We start from the raw sequence: 16,385 nt of genomic DNA, 5'->3' as shown, positions 1-16,385 counted from the left end.
TTAGCGTGCGTCGAGCGGAGATGTCCCGGTAGATCCTATGATCATGTTGCCGCGCGCCTGCCGGCTGCCAAAATTTATTCACAAAAAACTGATGAAATACAGCTGACAGCTTAGTCCCCAAATTATCGACCTAATGACTAAACTACTACGTAATATCTAGAAGCAGACAGCCTACATCAGACAAATGTTTTATCACTAAAAGCGGTTTATTCTTTGTTTCTGGCTCACGGTTTCAAACTGTCTAGTGCGAATAGGATCAAGAAGAGGCTGAAAATGACGGACAAAATGCTAGCGGAAACAGTTCCTGCTGCACTCGTCCGGCTGGTGGGGCACGGCCTGGTCAAACTGTAGCCATCACATCCGTTGCACGAGGTGTGACACTTGCACAAATCACACACGTGCAGATCGGCCAATCCAGTTGGAACATAGAGATGAGAAACCTTTTCAAACTCTAAAGGAGGCACGGTCAGTAACCAAAGTGCATTCAATTCTCGTGTACCAGGTTCATAGTAGCTATAGACTTCGGCTTTGACTGGCTGAAGCGATCCGACGTCATACTGACGAACGGCAAATATATCTAAGCACTTCGTCTCCCCTGTAGAAATCTACGAGAAAACGTCCCATTAGACGTAGATCCCTAATTGATAGACAGACTGACCTCGTTCAAATAAAGATCAATGCGACCGTTATCATTTACGTCGTATCGCTGAACACCCAATGACGGATCCTCAAAAAACTACCAAAAAACAGTTAATTTTTACTGGTTACCTTTCTCCTTTACCTGATCCAGTTTATCCTCGTCTGCCACAAAACCGGATGGCAACGTTCCGGACACGACGACCATGCCTGAATCTTTATTCAATTTGTACCTACAGTACAGCGTGAAAACGAGCGCCCGCGTGGCGATTTATCTCTGCGTACGTTGAGCACATCTCGATGGTCAGCGTGCTCCCATCGTCACTAGCGACGACTTGAACCGTGAAGTCGTACGCCGGCTCAGTCGGCTCGCGGTCGTTAACGTTGTACGAAACGGACGCTTGGAGGAGTGCCGCTCCGTTGCCTGAGACCATCACGCCGAGAGTTCCCCCCACGGGTACCTAAAGGACAAAGGTGACTGTCTGTGTTAAAAGTGACTGTTCCCATACGTTTTCCACTTGCTGAAGAACGAAGGAATTCAAATCGCTAACAGCAAACGTGTGGGTGAAACTGGAATTGGTAGATGACGTCAATTTCACAGTCAAATCTTGTCCATCGCTATGTGTCAAACGAGCATAGGAGGCCATTGCCTGAAGAGCAATGACAGTATCCTAAAGAAATAAGTCAGACAATGAACATACTGTACCACGTGTTTTCCTTGCCTGCGTGGATGACCAGCCTCCTAGCGAGTTCCTTTGCTGACTAAGCCATCTGGCCACTGGAAGACTTTGGCTGACGTCCTGCAGCTTTGTTAGTGCGAGAAGAGCATAGCCCGTCATCTCAATGTCGGCTGCCGGAGCGTGATGCGGGTAATACAGTATGTCGTTTGAGTCGTCAATCGTCTCGTCTGAGTTTGTCCAATGAGTGGCTCCGTCTGCCATTCGTAAAAAGAAAGCTCTCTATACGTACGTAGAGTCTATGCTCCAATTTGTTACTTTTAGTTATAGCTGCAGTCATGAGTTTAGTCTTCGCATCGGAGGCCTTTGCACTGTCAGCTAAGATAAGTGCATAGGCAGTAATAGGAACGCTATAGCCATCCGTTAGCTTCGTTAGCTGACGCTCCAAATATGACTTTGCACTTGTAATGGCAGTGTCTACACCATCTGGTGTCTAAACAAAAGACAGCAAAACATTTCCACGTGAGGACGGATATATTCTCTCTCCTACGGGCAACGTCATTGCGTTTTTCGCCTCCACCAGAGAAATCAAAACGAACGCCGTCCGAGCGACGTCTCCTTCCAGTCCTCCCTGCCGCATGGAAAAAACTTATTGGCAGAAGTGCGTCACTGGAATGTGTCACTTACTAAGAGGCCGCGATCGAAAATCGTTCCAACTTCGTCGAAGTGTCCGTCGCTCTCTTGTTGACTCACAATCCACGTCAAAGACGTCGTCATTTGATTCGAATCAATAGCAACGTACTGGGACGACTGCGCGTAGAGTTTCACAACAAACGCAGTAAGCCTGTAGAAATGCCATACCACAAACGCTATACAACGAATTCAAAACCTACCACAAACTTCCACTAGAATCTCTTTGTCCCCACACACTGTACGAACCGTCTTGATGCTTGTAATTTAGTTGTCTTTGATACCCTAAAAGAAACCATGATAGATATGGATATCTTATTATTATTCACATCACCTGTCATCATGAATCTGTCGGTTTTCTGTTTCAATTCGTCGGTAAGCTTTCCGATAGCGACGAGGTAATTTCGAACGTAAATATTAGGAGCAAACAAGGCGGCATTCTGCTCGCCGCATCCGGTCGGCAATTGCACCATCATCTCCAAATTGTTCAACGTGGGACCGAGAAGATCGCCTGCGTGAGAGACGAAATCAAACAAACGAAGGAAAAATCTTAAATTTCTGTGTACCGACGACAGTAACAGTGCCTCTACTCGAATTTTTTATGGCGTCTCCGGGAACGTCGAGTAGCACGTCTTCTTGTACCGAATTGACTATTGGGAAGTAAAGAAACGATTTGACAGTAACAAAAAATTATAATCTACCTGCATTGTCAAGGCGAATAAAAACGTTTCTAGTGTACTCGATTTTTCTTCCTTCCGGCTACAGTAATTTTTACTAAGCAATTTGATATATTTTTTCTTAATTTGTACGAACTTCAACTAAAAGCTGCTTTTCAATTGCGTCCGCAGCTGACGATGACTGTGCCGTCACTTTGATAGCAATTCTGCCAATTCTTGTCGGAGCTACGGCAATGTTAACGGTGGACAAGTCGTTTGAAGCGACCGTGACTGAATCCGTTATGACAAATCCGGGATTGGAGGCGGCCTCGAGTTCCGACTGAAAATCATCAAAAACGCCAAGTAAACCCGACTTCGCTTCGAGCGTAATGCGAACCTAAAATCGCGATGGATTATCTAAACGGAATATCAAGGAATGACAAACACTTAGATCCGTAGGCAAGTAATTAAAGACGACAACTTTCAGGGCCAATTGTTCGCCTCGAATAACGGAATAGGGAAGATCCAGCGATACAAAAAACGGCTTGAAAGATCTTAGCTATTCGCGAAAAAAACGTTTCAACAAAATTAAAAAATACTAATGGTGTTCGTACCGAAGTAGTCGAGCTTGGAACTCCGAGTCCCGCCTGCTCGTTCATAGCAAAAGCACTGACAATCCAAGTTGTGATTGTGTCCGGAACGATTTGACTGAGCGTAGCTGTACCGGAGTCGCTGTGCGGAGGAAAAAAACGAATATTATCAGTGGCATTCAACTCTACGCCGTTTCTGACTCTGTCGTAGCGTTCGCCCAAATCCACGTTTGAGGAAAGAACGTTCGCACGCGGTCTGGAGCGACCAATTCTTCAATTTCATTTGAAGTTAATCTCTCCAAATCCAGACTTGCAGTAACAACAACTGTGGTGGGAGAAACACGAGCTCCGTCCGAGTAAATATTTGCATCGCTCATTGCTGCAAGACCAGCATTCTACATCAATAAAAATGCAAACCGTCACGTCGGCGGTTGAGGATCAGTGTTTTATACATAGAAGACTTTTAGCGCGTCTTTGGCGTCGACTGACTGTCGTCTGGTTACGTAAGAATCAACCTCGTCGTTCACCTGAAAAGAAGAAAGTAGAGAGAGAAAAAGAGTCGCGTTGCATTAAAAATCTACGGAAGATTGAGTGATGTCGTTTCCTTTTGCAAGTAATGTGACGCTCTGATCGGCGGCCAGTAGACCTACATACGAATTCGGTGAGGCGGTAACTTGCAAACTGACGTCGTCTGCCGGTCTCGCTTCGACTTCGCTCAAACTCAGAGTTACCTTGCAAAAGAAATCGGGCTGAGATAAACTAAAAAAATAGCGAATTCGTATACGATGTTCTTGAATAGTCCGTCGACGCTGATGGTCAGCGAATCGACGACGACTTCGTCAATGCGAATGGCGTACACGACGAGTCGAGCCAATGGAGCCATGTCAGCTGTCATGGCAATGCTGAGCGTCGTTTCGCTGGCCGACGAAGACAGATTGTACGTGCTCTGACTGACAAGGTTTCCGCGAGAAAGAACCTATAAGCGAAAAACATTCAACGATACTCTTGTACGTGTACTTTAATTAAAGAATCTATATCAGACCATGTAATAGAGATCAGTCATGGGAAATGTAGCGGAAACCAAAAAGTCGGCAGTCAATCCAGCCTAAAATAAAAAAAAAGCAACGTTATTACCTATCTCTGTAGAACATAGCAATAATACCTTTGCTGAAGCTGTGCTCGAGCTCCTTAGTTGAATGTAGCTTTTTCTAGGCGACTCCGCTTGAGCGGGAAACGTGCTCGCAGTCACGGGTCGATTCATCGTCTCGTCCTGATAAGAAACCTAAGAACTCGCGATTTCTTTTGTTTTGTAAAAAGAGCGTCGTGGAGAGATGGAGATCATACGGTTATGTGAAAGTGGTTCGCGTCGGACGGAACATTGGCGAGAATATCAGCGATTCCATTTCGAACAGCATGCGTCGTCGTTTCAGGAGTCGACGTCGCACTAGTTCGGATGGAGACGTCTACTTCGCTATCAGTCACCGGGGTGTTATCGCGATAGGTAACGACAATCTTTCAGGAAACAAATCGCCTTTTATTCGTCTACTCTGCATTTGGCATTTCTTACTCTGGCAGGAAACGCGAGACCGGGTTTGTACGTTGACGGAGTCGAGTCGTGAAATTTCAATACGACGGGATCGGCATAAAAGTTCGCCAAAGCTTGATGATGAAACGTCGTGCCTGCAACATGCAACGCGCGCCACGATCAATAATTGGAAAGAAGCAGCGCGGCATAATGCGAGGATCACCCGTGGTTTCTTCGGAAACCGAAGCATTGATGGCTAATTGGCCGTAAGTGGGAAGACCCCGCCGATCGTTGGGCGCTCTCAAAGAAATCAGATTGGTACGTGAAACCGTAAAGGCGTAGTCACCGTCAAACTAAAAGAATTCTGAGAAAAGCGACAGACTTTTCAGTGCATACTAACATTAGGAAGGGTGATTGAAAAGGATGGATACTGAAAGTCGCTACTCTGTTTATCTGGGTAGAATTCTTCTGGGAGGTAGAACGTGAGTATAGCCGATCCTTTTACGGGCAGTCCGTACGTGTATCTGCAACAATATACATAATTTTAACAAGTCATCACTTTTTTTTTTTTCTCGCGTACTCTGCTGAAAGCGATCCGGATACGAATTCGTCCGTTGCAACAATGTACGAACGAGAATTGATTGACACTTCGAATCTTGGCAGTACTGAAAAAAACTAATAGAAACATCGCAATAAATTCCGCCTTCTATTTTCACCATATTTGACCACTTTAAACTGTTGGCTTTGATCAATGCACTACGAAGAAAATCAGACCTTATGTTGTAGTACTCTGAAAAATGCACTCACGTTTCCTTTCACTTCGATTTTCCACGTGCCAAGAGGGGGTTCAGTTGCAAGAGGAAAATCTCGCAAAGCAATTCCTAGAGCAAGCAAGGAAAGCGTTAGACAATAATCTTTATAGCACTACTGTTACTTGCCCCCGTCAACTTCAACATCTAACCAATTAGCCATCAAATTGCTATTAGGATCCTTTGCAAAAAAACTTAGATAAAAAAAAGAGTCGAGCGTACTCTCACCATTATTTGAACGTCAACCTTTCCTGTGAACGGTTTCAAGTCGCGATCGTAGCCAATAAGGCGCATCCTCACTATAAAAACGACGTACGCGTAAAACAAAGCAAGTGACGTCATTTTTTCCGGAAAATTAAACCCGTCTCTCCTGGGTTGTAGATGCCCTTGTCGGTTTGAACAAAAAGTGACAGGCACTTCGAATCGACCGTCACCATGACTCCATCGTCGAATGTCAATCCGCCCGATCCCGTCACATTCAACGCGTACGCGCCATCAGTGCTTGGAAACCGAGCGGGCATCTGTTTATATACAAAACGGTTTCACTTTTCTCGGAAAGGGCCGAACGCTATTTATCACTTGAATATCAACCGTGGCATCCGAGTCTGTGTAAATAAAACAGGCGTGTTTCGCTGCGCCGCGGAACTTTGTCTGGTCTCTTACTCGAGTCGACGGCAACGGAGGCGGATGCCAGCGGCGAATGGACTCCATTCGTCGCAGCGAGAGTCACGTTGACCGTCACGCTAGATTGCGCTTCGAAAATGCGCACCGCGACCCGAACGGGTAGGCCTGGACGCACCGTTTTCGGTGCGACGATCAGATACGAGCTTAGGCACACGGTTCGCGGGATATTGTACGGCGATAGAGGTAGCTTACTGCTTTGCCGTGACAACGGCGACGAGAATGGAGAGCAAAACGACGAAGGCGGGCATCAGTGCTGCGCCGGACCTAGCGCGGATGTATTTATGTATACTGTAGGCACGTGACGAACGTTTTAATCACGTGAAAAAAAAGGCAAAAATATCTGCACTAAGACTAGCGTGTGACATTCTAATGCCTTACTTTCGTCTCTAAGAGGCCCCGGTAAACTAGCGACCTCTGGTCATTGCTATCAACCAAAGATGTCCGACGCGACGCAAGTCCTTCAGAGCGTAAAGCACATCGTGTTAGTGCTTTCGGGCAAGGGTGGCGTCGGAAAAAGCACTTTTGCAACGCAACTGGCTCTCACACTCGTGCAGAATGGCAAAAAGGCGAGGAGGAGAAGCACGCACGTGACCTCCCACGATCGAAGCGTTTTTCGTTCCTTTCGCGACAGGTCGGACTGCTAGACGTCGATCTGTGCGGTCCAAGCATCCCTCGTATGCTCGGAATCGAAAAACGCGACGTTCATCAGTGCTCCGAAGGGTCAGGCGCGAAGAGAAAGCGTCGCAGCTGTTGCCCCGGTTTCGAACAGTCTTCGTTCTATAGTTGGTTGCCCGTATATTGCGACGCAAGTCAACGACTCGGAGTCATGTCCATTGCTTTCCTCTTGGCCGGCCGCGGCGACGCGGTCGTGTGGCGAGGACCTAAGAAGAACGGTGGGCACGAATTGTTGAAAATTTGAATGTCTAATTAATTAATTAATTAGCTATGATAAAGCAATTTCTCGTCGACGTGTATTGGGGAGAACTAGACTACCTCATCATTGACACGCCACCCGGCAAGCGCAGCCACAAATATTTATAATTAACTAATTAGAATGAGGGTATAGGCACAAGTGACGAACACATCACAGTTATCGAGAATATCATCTCGTGTAAACCGGACGGAGCCGTCCTAGTGACCACGTCTCAGGTCTCAGTGACTGTGTGTGTGAGCATACCTTTGTATTACCTCCTGTTTTAGGCTGTTGCCACTGCCGACGTGAGGAGAGAAGTGTCGTTTTGCAGCAAAACCAAACTGCCCATTCTTGGCATTGTGGAAAACATGAGCGGCTACGTCTGCCCTCATTGTTCTGTAAGCAGCGTCAATTTGCAACGTATTGACGCATTCTTATTTTATGTGCAGCACTGCACAAACGTGTTTTCCCGCGGCGGCGGCGAGATGCTGGCCAAGCACGCTGACGTGCCGTTCTTAGGATCCATTCCACTTGATCCGAATCTTGCGGCATGCGGAGATGAGGGAAAGTCGTTCGTGGAGGCGTTTCCTGAGTCTAAAGCGTGCAAGTCAATACAAGAGATTGTTGCAAATCTCTCAAAAAGACTAGAGTAGTAGTTGCTGCATATAAGTACATGTTTACCTTTTTCTACGTCTGTGGCGTGTATCATTTGACGTCATTTATTCATTACAAGAAATATGAGGTTGACTATGACGTCTCTTGTAACTAAGAGGAGTAGGTGGGACTCAAAGCCACAGAGATATCCAAGGCAGTCAGTCAAACGAGTGTAATGATAGTGATCAAAAAGTCTTTTTCTGTTAGACGATAGTATGTACAGGCAAGCGTGTCTTACCTATGATTTGGCTGTTCAATCACCATCCTGTATACATAAGAGAAGATGTACATTGGTTTCTCCGAAGCAGCGAATTTATTTACTCTACCTTTGCCTTGTCCTCAGCGTCTCCCGTCTCTTTTACATCAGGTGCTGCTGCAGCTGAAGGCTCTGATTCACCGTTTGCTTGAGGCGCTTCCTCTGGCTTTGCTGCAGCTTCGCTCGTCCCTGTTGCCGCATTCTCTTCAGCCAATTTCGTTTCTTCGTCTGTTGACGTCTTCTCTTTAGGCGGCTCTGGCTCTGCAGCTTTTATTTCGGCCTGCTCATTTTCAGGCTTAGGTTCTTCAGCCTTAGGCTCCTCGGCCTTAGGCTCCTCGGCCTTGGGCTCCTCAGCCTTAGGCTCTTCATCTTTAGATTCTTCAGCCTTTGGTTCTTCAGCCTTTGGTTCTTCAGCCTTTGGTTCCTCCGCCTTTGGCTCTTCAGCTTTAGGTTCTTCAGCCTTAGGTTCTTCAGGCTTTGGTTCTTCAGGCTTCGACTCCTCTGCCTTTGGCTTCTCAACTGCGGCATCTTTTCCAAAACAGTCATATAAGCTACACGTCTTTTCCTCTTACCTTCGCCGTTAATTCCATTGCCGTTCTCTGCAACATCCTGCTTCTCAAGTACGTCGTCTCTCTCCTCCTCTGGTTCCTGACTCTCTTCTTTTACGTCACGCGGCTCCGCGTCGATCTCCACTTTCTTCTTCCCTTCTTTCGTTTCAGCCTTCTTCTGAGCTCTCCTTTCACGCTCAGACTTCTCCTGAGCAAGGGCTTCCCAATACATACGCGTCGTATCCGCAATCAGGTCATCGTGACCATTCTGAGCCTCGGTTCCTTCAGAGGGCTCTTCCCTGAGAAAACAAAACATCTAAGGTCGGATTTCTTCTTGTAAGGAATCGTCCGACTTGAGTGCTGCGGCGGCGCTGCTCTTCGCTCTCTCCTTGGCCCGCATTTCCCTGTATCGCGACTCGAGAGTCTTCTCTCGACGCAACTCCCTTTCGAACATCTAAAGAGAAAATTCAGAGAAGCGCAACGTCTTTCGCCCTTTATACCGACGATACGGACGCCTTCTCGTTCGGCTGCAAGTTGCACAAGTTGTCAGACAATTCTAACAGAGTCACCGTGCCGTCGTGCGCTCCAACGGCCACCATGCGGCCATTGTCGGGCACGGAAACGGAAAATAGAGGCGATTCACCGCCAACCTGAAAAACAACGGCACTTCGCAGACGTAAAAGAAGCATGATATCGTTTTACTTTGACTGTGAGAGCGGGTTCCCTGTGCTTGAAGACGAAATCCCAAATGTCCAACGTGCCATTCCATTGGGTGGTGAAGAAGACGGCGGGACGAGTGGGACTCCAACAGCCGTCAGTCACGTAATGCCTATGTTGCCTAAGAAAGAAACGTTAGCTAAATCATACAGCGTTCTTTATATATCTGACCGAGTCCACGTGATTGGCGATTCCTTGAAATCTTCTGACCAAATCTAATAGCAAACGTTACATGTACACTATAAAAATTATTTTCAATATGATTTGGTTACCCTTGCTTGCCAGTCTGATATAGTCAGAAAGTTTTTCGGGAAAAACGGATTTCGTTGCAGACCATAAACAGCTCCCACGTGATCCGAGTAGGCAGCTGTTATTCGGTCCGCTGGCGTTTTGGCTTTCCTGTTGCAGAGTAGCACGACTTTTTGCTCAGTGCCCACCAAGAATTTTGTAGGCTAAAGAGAAAATTTTCTGTTGACGGAGAAGAGGTAGACAAAGTCAGTCAAACCATTGTTGATTCAAAATCAAGAGACACGCCGCCGAGCCGTTGGCCTTCGTATTCGAGTACCAGAGAATCCGTTGGCTCGCTGATTTTTCGAATATCCCACCACAGAACGCGACCGTCCGTTGACGTGGAGAAAAATTCAGTGCCTAAATGAGAGAGTTTCGGCAATGGTAGGCAAGCGAAACTTGAACTGTACCAGTTTTGGAGGAGAGAAAGCGAACTTTGAAAACGGGGTCCTGATGACTATGGTTGATTGAGGACATCTCAACGGGATACGAGCCCTTTCTGGTATCCCAAAAGCCTACCAACTTTAAAGTAGCTTCAATTATATACAAATACATTTTTCTCACCTAAAAGTCCATTGTAGCATCCTCCAACGAGCACGTGCGAATCTTTCGGATTGTACTCCAAGCAGACGAGCGGCGAGATCGGTTTCAACGTCATCTCGGGCTTATTCGGCTTCTCCAAATTCCAAATGTAGGAGTGCGTGCACATGCCTCGCGGCGCTCGCTGAAACTCGAGCTCCGAATGAGCGACGGCTAATTTCAGCGCTCCGTCCGGATGCCAACTCAACGACGACGCCGTTCGCTTGTAAGAATCTCCATTCGGATCCCTATTATAGCAAATGAGTACTCAGAACTTCTGATAAACAAATTTTTCTTACCTAAACACGTTGATTGTTTTCGCTTCCGGCGGTTCGTTCGACACGACCGTGTTGATGCCCTGAAAGTATTCTTCGTATATGTCGACGGCGTTGTTTTGCTTGATACAATGTTCCATGGTCTGTACAAAGAAAGATGTCTGGGATTCGACGTTGCTACTAGTCGTCTTTTTCTGTTTTACATCGCCTAGTTTTTGAATCATCTGCATGTAGTATTCGTCTTTTTCGACTTTCTTTCGAAATCGAATTGTTTGTTCCACTTCGTTGGGATTGACGTCTTTCGGCCAGCCGCCTTCCGTGTGATTCATGCCTCGACTCTCCGTCTCGAATCGCTCGGTGTTAACCTCGAATACGAAATAATATTGAATTTTTTTTTTAAATGTAGTCGAGACTTGGCTGTCTTCCTGCTCTCGTCTTCGTTCTTACCTCGTGTTCCGACATTTCCGGCGCGTTTTGTATGGCGGCGTGACACGGATCGCGATTGATGAATTGCGCGGCGATCGACTCGTCCGGACCGATGTCCGTGTGGATTTCGGCTTGGCGATCTTGGAAGTTGCACTGGCGACCGAATTCGCTTCGCTTCTTCGTGTAAACGTAGACGATTTCCATGCTTTTGCTCGAAAGGGGGGCGTTGTGAATCTCGTCGCTAGGGAGTGCATGCGCATGCTCTAACCCCCGACAAAGTTTTCCCGTATCAAGTGTGGAGCATCACGTAAGAGGCCTCGCGTATCTTCGCTTTTCTTTTCGATCTTCGTCTTTACGCGACTCTTTCTTGTTCTGTCGCTAGCAATGGCGGACGCAGGCCCGACCGGTGGTGGTTTTCGAGGCGGATTCGGTCGCGGAGGACGAGGACGCGGCCGAGGCCGTGGACGCGGTCGCGGACGCGGCCGTGGCAAGCCGGACGACAAGGAGGCAAGTCGCAAAAGACAAACGCACATCCCCAACCTTATAGAGCCGCCTCTAGTGGGTCCCTGTCACGAAACTCGGCCGATTAGTCAAGGATATGAAGATCAAGAAGCTGGAAGACATCTACCTCTTCTCTTTGCCTATCAAGGCAAGTATTCGAGCCTCTTATGTTATGAGCCTCTTATTGGATTGCCTGTTTAGGAAGCCGAGATCATCGATTTCTTTCTCGGCAGCGCTCTCAAAGACGAAGTTCTCAAGATCATGCCCGTTCAAAAGCAGACTCGCGCCGGACAGCGCACGCGCTTCAAGGCGTTCGTCGCGATCGGCGATCGAAATGGGCATCTCGGCTTGGGCGTCAAGTGTTCGAAGGAAGTGGCGACGGCAATTCGAGGAGCCATCACGCTCGCCAAGCTCTCCGTCATACCCGTTCGACAGGGTTATTGGGGAAATAAGCTCGGACGTCCTCACACTGTCCCGTGCAAGGTTTGGGGGATTTTTGACGTCATCATCAGGGGGTTTTGGAAAATAGTCTTGGTGTAGGTTACGGGGAAATGTGGGTCGACTGTCATGCGTCTGATTCCCGCTCCGCGTGGAACTGGCATTGTGTCGGCGCCCGTTCCGAAGAAACTCTTGCATATGGCCGGTATTGAGGATTGCTACACTTCGGCGCGTGGAAGCACGAGGACTCTAGGAAACTTTGGTTAGTTTGCATCTGATGTGAGTTACCTGGATGGTTATTTTCTTCTTATTAGCCAAGGCAACGTATGCTGCCATTGCCAAGACGTTCTCCTATTTGACGCCGGACTTGTGGAAGGAGACCGTTTTCACGAAATCTCCCTATCAGGAGTTCACTGATCATCTGGCTAAGAATCCGGTTCGAAGTGCTGCTTCGTCTCACATGCTTGAATCTTGAGTGGCTGAAGGAGCAGTGTTGGAACTTCTAGAATTGTAGCACTGTGAACGTTCTAATAAAAATGAGTTCTTTGTCTCTGATTTAATGCGTGTCACTTCTGTCTCTCCCTCCGGTTTTAAAGATGAATTTTCCCGCGTTGAAGACCGGCGAAGGCAGAACCGATTCGTCTCCCATTTGATGCACCTGGTCCTCACTCTTTTCTTGGTCTGGTTTGACAAAATCAGACTTTGGCCGAATTTCACAAGGACGGCTTCTTTGAGATCTCAGACTGCTTGTCTTCCGGCTTGACAGGAACAAAGGCTCACTATCACAAGACCCCGCTTCGTCCTCATTAATCTCGCTCGGTGATAAGATCTCGCTTCGGACTTCTTGTCTTGTCTGCGTCTGATCCAGAGCAAGACGAAACTTGGCCCTTCCCAGATCAGAGAAGGGAAATTTGCTTAGACCTGAAGTATTGGACGCTTTGGCGAGACATCGATGATGACAGCAGAATTGATTATAAAACCAGCAGCAGATCACCGCTTTGGGGAAAATTAGTGACCCATTCATGACGCTCAACACTGGGGCCAGAATCTGATCGAGTTCACCCTTGCTTTGATGACTGAAACAACGACGCAATTCCTCGTAGAGTGACGTCGCTTTGGCGTTTCCCTCAACTTTAGCGCTAACGCATCCGTAGGCCAACGCTTCCTTGTATCCGTAGCCTTTGTAGGCGATTTCATCGGCTGCACTCTTTGCCGCGCAGAAGTAGCTAAAGGCAGCGGCAAATTCCTTTTGACCATACCTAATTTTCCCGAGAATAAATCCAATAAAGAAGCGCAGCAGGCCTCGCGAGACGCAAAACGCCTTCTCCATCGCTTGAATCCCAGCGTCCCTTCTGTCACCTCCAGCCAGACACCCAATGACGCCTTCGGTGTACGTGACCTGAGCAGGTATAACGGCATCAAATCCCAGCTTCTCCTGAATCGTTCCAATCTTCTGCAAATAAATTAAAGCTTGTTTATGATTTCCCGAGGCGCTCGCCACTTCGGCCATATTCAGGTATATGTCAGCCATGTAAGGATGAACGCAGCCCACCATACAGGGTCTCCGCTGGGAGCCCTCGGGCTTCGCTTCAATTGGCTGACCCAACATCTGGCATTCCACTTGCGCACGCTTGAACCAGGTCAGCGCCTTCGAGTTGAGATTCAAATGAGCAAACGTCACGCCGAGAGCGTGCAAGACGGACACGCGACACTCGCGACACTCGGAGTCGCGACGGAGAGAAGAATTAGTGTCGTGCAGCTCTTTGGCTTTGAAAAGATTCATCAACGCCTCCTCGACGCTGCCTCGACATCGATGAGCACTTCCCAAGGTTGCATAGCAACTCGCCAATGCGAGCACGTACGCGTCCTTGTCATCGCTCTCGAAGACCTTTTTCGCCTGTTCAAGTAGATAAACAGCATCGTCGGCCCGACCGCGGCAAACGTATTGATCCGCAAGAAGAATTTCAAGTCCAGCTTTCACCGTCATCTGTTCTCTTTTAGTGGCTAAGTCAATGCACCTCTCGTAGAGTTTCACCAGATGGTCCTGCGACCAGCAAAATTTCAGAAGAAGATTAGCTCGAAGTACCATGTCCATGAAATCTTCATGAAGTTCCAATGGAATCGTGTTGCAAGTGAGAACAAACTCGAAGTTGTGCTTGTCCGCCTCAAATTCGCTAAGCACGTGCTTTGTGCAGAGCATGTGGCTCAGTTTGAGAATCAGTCTAATGTAGTAGGAGTAGTACTGGACCTTGGCGTCATTGTACGTTTGAAGGTACGTCGTCTTCGCGACGTGTCGTAGAAACGATTTTAGCGAATGAGCCATTTCGAGTCGGCCTCCGCTGACACGCGTTAAAAGACTTCGATCTGCCATGAACGTCGCAACGGAATTATTACCAGTGATAGCCTGTGCCGCCTTTGCGGTGAACGATCGCGGAAAGACGGCGAGACAAGCCATTTTAGCCAACCTGTCTTCGCCAAATGCGCTGAAGCAGCGCTCAAAGACGCACCAGAGTCGATCTCGGTCAGCTGACGCAGTGGTGAGAGTGCAGTTAAGAAACGTCCATAGGTCTCTGAAACCCGCAGCGTCGACTTCAGCTGCCAGCTCTCGTGGAGTAAACACATTACCCCTGATCAGCTCGATGAAGTGATTGAGAAGCATTGGATGACCAAATGAATTTGAAGCAAGAGACTTTGCATCCGCGACCCCCATTGTGGAAAACATCTTAAGCAAATATATCTCCGTTTCGTTCTGTTCGAGCGGCGGCAGATCGATCACATTGGGATTCAAGTCGACGACGCTGAAGTGACTTCGTGACGTCACGAGGATCTTCTTAGCATGACGTAAGCAGTCGTAAAGTAACTCGTTGAATGCAGTAGGCGCAGCTTCAATTAAACAATCGCAACCGTCGAGAATGATGAGAACATCGCCAGCTGATGCATTCAAACGAACGAATTCGATTTCTTTGCCGCCGAGGTGTCGCAGATCGCGTTCGCCCACGTAAACGACTTTCCAATGCAGCTGCTGGCTTGCCACGCGACCAAAGAGCTTAGCAACGAGACTCTTGCCTATACCGGGAAGACCATGAATGAACGTCAGAGGACAATTGCCGGACGAATCCTTGAGCCAAACAGACAAATCGTTCAATGTTTGATCTCGATTGCAATGCTGCAGAACGGGCGGCACGCCGTCCACGAAAGAATTAGAACCAGCCGCCTCTCCAGCTAAACAAAAGAAACCTTATCATAATCACTTCTACAAATGTTTATATTGGCCTCGTGCCCACCTGGCAAAAGAAGGGACTCGAGATGATTACACAGTGAAGAGAAGTCTATTGCTCCTTGGGTGTCCGGGTAAACGTACTCGGCTCGGAGAGAGGCAATAAGTGGTAATTTGGCCTTTACAAGATCCTCGCTGACGGGCTCTATGAATATGGGCAGTATGAGCGTTTGCTCTCCTCTCTGCGTCTGTCTTTGCAGCAACGAGTTCAGTTGAAGACAGGACTCGCTCGACTGCAGGTATGCGTCGGAGATGAGAACGACGGCGAGACGAGCGGCGGCGAGATTGACTTGGATCAATGTCAGTACGTCGTCGCCCCACTTGATCGACTCCTTATCGAAAAAAACGTTGCGGTGGGGAAACAACCGCATCATAGTTGAGAATAGGTTGGAAGCCGCCGGCTCGTCGACAGTCCCGCAGTGAATGTAGATGTCTGGCGGCCTCGTCGGCTGTAGAAAGCCTTCGACGACACCTAGAAAAAAAAGGGCGTTAGTAGGAAGCAACCTCACAATCGATTTGACGAGAAAACCCACCAGAGTCATTGCTAATGAGAGATAGGTTGCTTCGAGAGCGCTGTTTCGAAGTTTGAGAAGCGGATCTGAACGATTTCTCTTGCATCTTGAGCTATCAGCGGCGGAATGTGAGCACCCCCCAAGATGCGTGTATCATGTGACGCACTCACTGTACACGCCTACGTAACGCCTTTTCAAAAAATTAAATAATTTTTGTTATTTTTCATTTACTTCGAAACGGCGACAGTGCTGCTGTTTCTAGCGAGCAGGGAGTGAAATGATACGAGAGGGATAGTTTCGTGACGCGGCGCCGAACTTCGCAGAAACTTTGAACCCTCTCGTGCGAATGTAAGGTCATCATATACCGAAGCATAGTACTCGCAGCCGCGCCCAGGTAGCACGCAGACGCTGCGAAACACCCCCAACTTGTCTGTGGTTCACTCTTAATTCTTGCGCAGGCGCATTGCTCACGAAAATGCTCATGACTGAGTGCATGATCATTCGTGCACCCACCGCACTAAAAGCGACTACCGGTAACTCATCTTCTGTGTTTAATGGAAAGGCGTCTAATAAAGGAGGCATTGGAAGAAAATGGGTTCAGCTTCATTTGCAGCTACTATGACAAAACTGCCTACAACGGGAAAATCAAACTCCGGCGACTGCACGACGTCAAAGGTTATGCCAGCTTCCATTGCTGGTCGTGCAATCGTGACTGGTCAAGCTACAATTCATGG

At 47.9% G+C, this 16,385-nt stretch overlaps 5 protein-coding genes across 8 annotated transcripts; 2 read left to right on the top strand and 3 right to left on the bottom strand.

Annotated features, from left to right (window-relative positions):
• Positions 1 to 40: 40 nt before the first annotated feature.
• Positions 41 to 6,964, bottom strand: LOC136183633 (CD109 antigen-like). Its single transcript, XM_065970344.1, has 37 exons — positions 6,646 to 6,964; positions 6,460 to 6,531; positions 6,247 to 6,410; positions 6,163 to 6,188; positions 5,945 to 6,104; positions 5,812 to 5,882; positions 5,713 to 5,764; positions 5,582 to 5,655; positions 5,491 to 5,530; positions 5,355 to 5,439; positions 5,175 to 5,298; positions 4,998 to 5,127; positions 4,817 to 4,929; positions 4,594 to 4,761; positions 4,412 to 4,531; positions 4,292 to 4,354; positions 4,034 to 4,225; positions 3,831 to 3,980; positions 3,702 to 3,776; positions 3,451 to 3,644; positions 3,274 to 3,391; positions 3,105 to 3,218; positions 2,817 to 3,056; positions 2,705 to 2,762; positions 2,570 to 2,653; positions 2,338 to 2,514; positions 2,207 to 2,288; positions 2,001 to 2,157; positions 1,864 to 1,944; positions 1,632 to 1,806; positions 1,359 to 1,570; positions 1,146 to 1,307; positions 922 to 1,097; positions 782 to 869; positions 659 to 736; positions 500 to 605; positions 41 to 451 (listed from the first exon to the last, which is right to left on the bottom strand). Exons 2-37 carry the CDS (start codon positions 6,513 to 6,515, stop codon positions 225 to 227), a joined length of 4,392 nt encoding a protein of 1,463 aa, XP_065826416.1. The 5' UTR covers positions 6,516 to 6,531; positions 6,646 to 6,964; the 3' UTR covers positions 41 to 224.
• On the top strand, positions 6,643 to 7,928 carry LOC136183639 (cytosolic Fe-S cluster assembly factor NUBP2 homolog). Its single transcript, XM_065970351.1, has 7 exons — positions 6,643 to 6,833; positions 6,899 to 6,987; positions 7,051 to 7,160; positions 7,211 to 7,282; positions 7,334 to 7,416; positions 7,468 to 7,578; positions 7,630 to 7,928. Exons 1-7 carry the CDS (start codon positions 6,705 to 6,707, stop codon positions 7,831 to 7,833), a joined length of 798 nt encoding a protein of 265 aa, XP_065826423.1. The 5' UTR covers positions 6,643 to 6,704; the 3' UTR covers positions 7,834 to 7,928.
• On the bottom strand, positions 7,886 to 11,180 carry LOC136183634 (dynein axonemal intermediate chain 2-like). Of its 2 annotated transcripts, none has more exons than XM_065970345.1 (14): positions 10,945 to 11,180; positions 10,701 to 10,862; positions 10,522 to 10,640; positions 10,208 to 10,470; positions 10,054 to 10,158; positions 9,861 to 10,003; positions 9,628 to 9,807; positions 9,527 to 9,570; positions 9,341 to 9,476; positions 9,139 to 9,288; positions 8,992 to 9,092; positions 8,663 to 8,937; positions 8,161 to 8,618; positions 7,886 to 8,099 (listed from the first exon to the last, which is right to left on the bottom strand). In XM_065970345.1, exons 1-14 carry the CDS (start codon positions 11,125 to 11,127, stop codon positions 8,088 to 8,090), a joined length of 2,331 nt encoding a protein of 776 aa, XP_065826417.1. In that variant the 5' UTR covers positions 11,128 to 11,180; the 3' UTR covers positions 7,886 to 8,087. The 2 variants fall into 2 exon arrangements, with proteins under 2 accessions (XP_065826417.1, XP_065826418.1); XM_065970346.1 differs by having other exon boundaries at positions 8,161 to 8,609.
• Positions 11,181 to 11,205: 25 nt separating this feature from the next.
• LOC136183632 (small ribosomal subunit protein uS5) lies at positions 11,206 to 12,417 on the top strand. 2 transcript variants are annotated; one of them, XM_065970342.1, is made up of 6 exons: positions 11,206 to 11,230; positions 11,306 to 11,430; positions 11,483 to 11,572; positions 11,626 to 11,907; positions 11,965 to 12,124; positions 12,177 to 12,417. In XM_065970342.1, exons 2-6 carry the CDS (start codon positions 11,308 to 11,310, stop codon positions 12,335 to 12,337), a joined length of 816 nt encoding a protein of 271 aa, XP_065826414.1. In that variant the 5' UTR covers positions 11,206 to 11,230; positions 11,306 to 11,307; the 3' UTR covers positions 12,338 to 12,417. The 2 variants fall into 2 exon arrangements, with proteins under 2 accessions (XP_065826414.1, XP_065826415.1); XM_065970343.1 differs by having other exon boundaries at positions 11,483 to 11,576; positions 11,630 to 11,907.
• LOC136183631 (uncharacterized) lies at positions 12,168 to 16,086 on the bottom strand. 2 transcript variants are annotated; one of them, XM_065970340.1, is made up of 4 exons: positions 15,883 to 16,086; positions 15,673 to 15,830; positions 15,147 to 15,611; positions 12,168 to 15,084 (listed from the first exon to the last, which is right to left on the bottom strand). In XM_065970340.1, the coding sequence occupies exons 2-4, from the start codon at positions 15,755 to 15,757 to the stop codon at positions 12,419 to 12,421; spliced, it is 3,216 nt and encodes a 1,071-aa protein (XP_065826412.1). In that variant the 5' UTR covers positions 15,758 to 15,830; positions 15,883 to 16,086; the 3' UTR covers positions 12,168 to 12,418. The 2 variants fall into 2 exon arrangements, with proteins under 2 accessions (XP_065826412.1, XP_065826413.1); XM_065970341.1 differs by having other exon boundaries at positions 15,673 to 15,820.
• Positions 16,087 to 16,385: the final 299 nt, after the last annotated feature.

The sequence above is a fragment of the Oscarella lobularis genome, chromosome 2, assembly GCF_947507565.1.
Source record: "Oscarella lobularis chromosome 2, ooOscLobu1.1, whole genome shotgun sequence".
NCBI classification, from domain to species: Eukaryota; Metazoa; Porifera; class Homoscleromorpha; order Homosclerophorida; family Oscarellidae; genus Oscarella; species Oscarella lobularis.
Note: the sequence above shows the minus strand (reverse complement) of the source record. Positions and strands in the feature narration are given on the sequence as shown.

What these genes read in the sequence shown, in the direction of transcription:
- LOC136183633 (XM_065970344.1), bottom strand. Translation starts at nt 6,515, where the DNA reads ATGCCCGCCTTCGTCGTTTTGCTCTCCATTCTCGTCGCCGTTGTCACG. An exon ending in CGAGCACAGCTTCAGCAAAG is followed by an intron (nt 4,355 to 4,411) that starts GTATTATTGCTA and finishes TTTTTATTTTAG; the next exon opens with GCTGGATTGACTGCCGACTT. An exon ending in CTATAGCTACTATGAACCTG is followed by an intron (nt 452 to 499) that starts GTACACGAGAAT and finishes TGCCTCCTTTAG; the next exon opens with AGTTTGAAAAGGTTTCTCAT.
- LOC136183639 (XM_065970351.1), top strand. Translation starts at nt 6,705, where the DNA reads ATGTCCGACGCGACGCAAGTCCTTCAGAGCGTAAAGCACATCGTGTTA. An exon ending in TCCTAGTGACCACGTCTCAG is followed by an intron (nt 7,417 to 7,467) that starts GTCTCAGTGACT and finishes CTCCTGTTTTAG; the next exon opens with GCTGTTGCCACTGCCGACGT. An exon ending in ACGTCTGCCCTCATTGTTCT is followed by an intron (nt 7,579 to 7,629) that starts GTAAGCAGCGTC and finishes TTTTATGTGCAG; the next exon opens with CACTGCACAAACGTGTTTTC.
- LOC136183634 (XM_065970345.1), bottom strand. Translation starts at nt 11,127, where the DNA reads ATGGAAATCGTCTACGTTTACACGAAGAAGCGAAGCGAATTCGGTCGC. An exon ending in TATCAGACTGGCAAGCAAGG is followed by an intron (nt 9,571 to 9,627) that starts GTAACCAAATCA and finishes GTTTGCTATTAG; the next exon opens with ATTTGGTCAGAAGATTTCAA. An exon ending in CAATGGAATTAACGGCGAAG is followed by an intron (nt 8,619 to 8,662) that starts GTAAGAGGAAAA and finishes GTTTTGGAAAAG; the next exon opens with ATGCCGCAGTTGAGAAGCCA.
- LOC136183632 (XM_065970342.1), top strand. Translation starts at nt 11,308, where the DNA reads ATGGCGGACGCAGGCCCGACCGGTGGTGGTTTTCGAGGCGGATTCGGT. An exon ending in GCAAGCCGGACGACAAGGAG is followed by an intron (nt 11,431 to 11,482) that starts GCAAGTCGCAAA and finishes AGCCGCCTCTAG; the next exon opens with TGGGTCCCTGTCACGAAACT. An exon ending in TCTTCTCTTTGCCTATCAAG is followed by an intron (nt 11,573 to 11,625) that starts GCAAGTATTCGA and finishes TTGCCTGTTTAG; the next exon opens with GAAGCCGAGATCATCGATTT.
- LOC136183631 (XM_065970340.1), bottom strand. Translation starts at nt 15,757, where the DNA reads ATGCAAGAGAAATCGTTCAGATCCGCTTCTCAAACTTCGAAACAGCGC. An exon ending in TCTCATTAGCAATGACTCTG is followed by an intron (nt 15,612 to 15,672) that starts GTGGGTTTTCTC and finishes TTTTTTTTCTAG; the next exon opens with GTGTCGTCGAAGGCTTTCTA. An exon ending in CGAGTCCCTTCTTTTGCCAG is followed by an intron (nt 15,085 to 15,146) that starts GTGGGCACGAGG and finishes TCTTTTGTTTAG; the next exon opens with CTGGAGAGGCGGCTGGTTCT.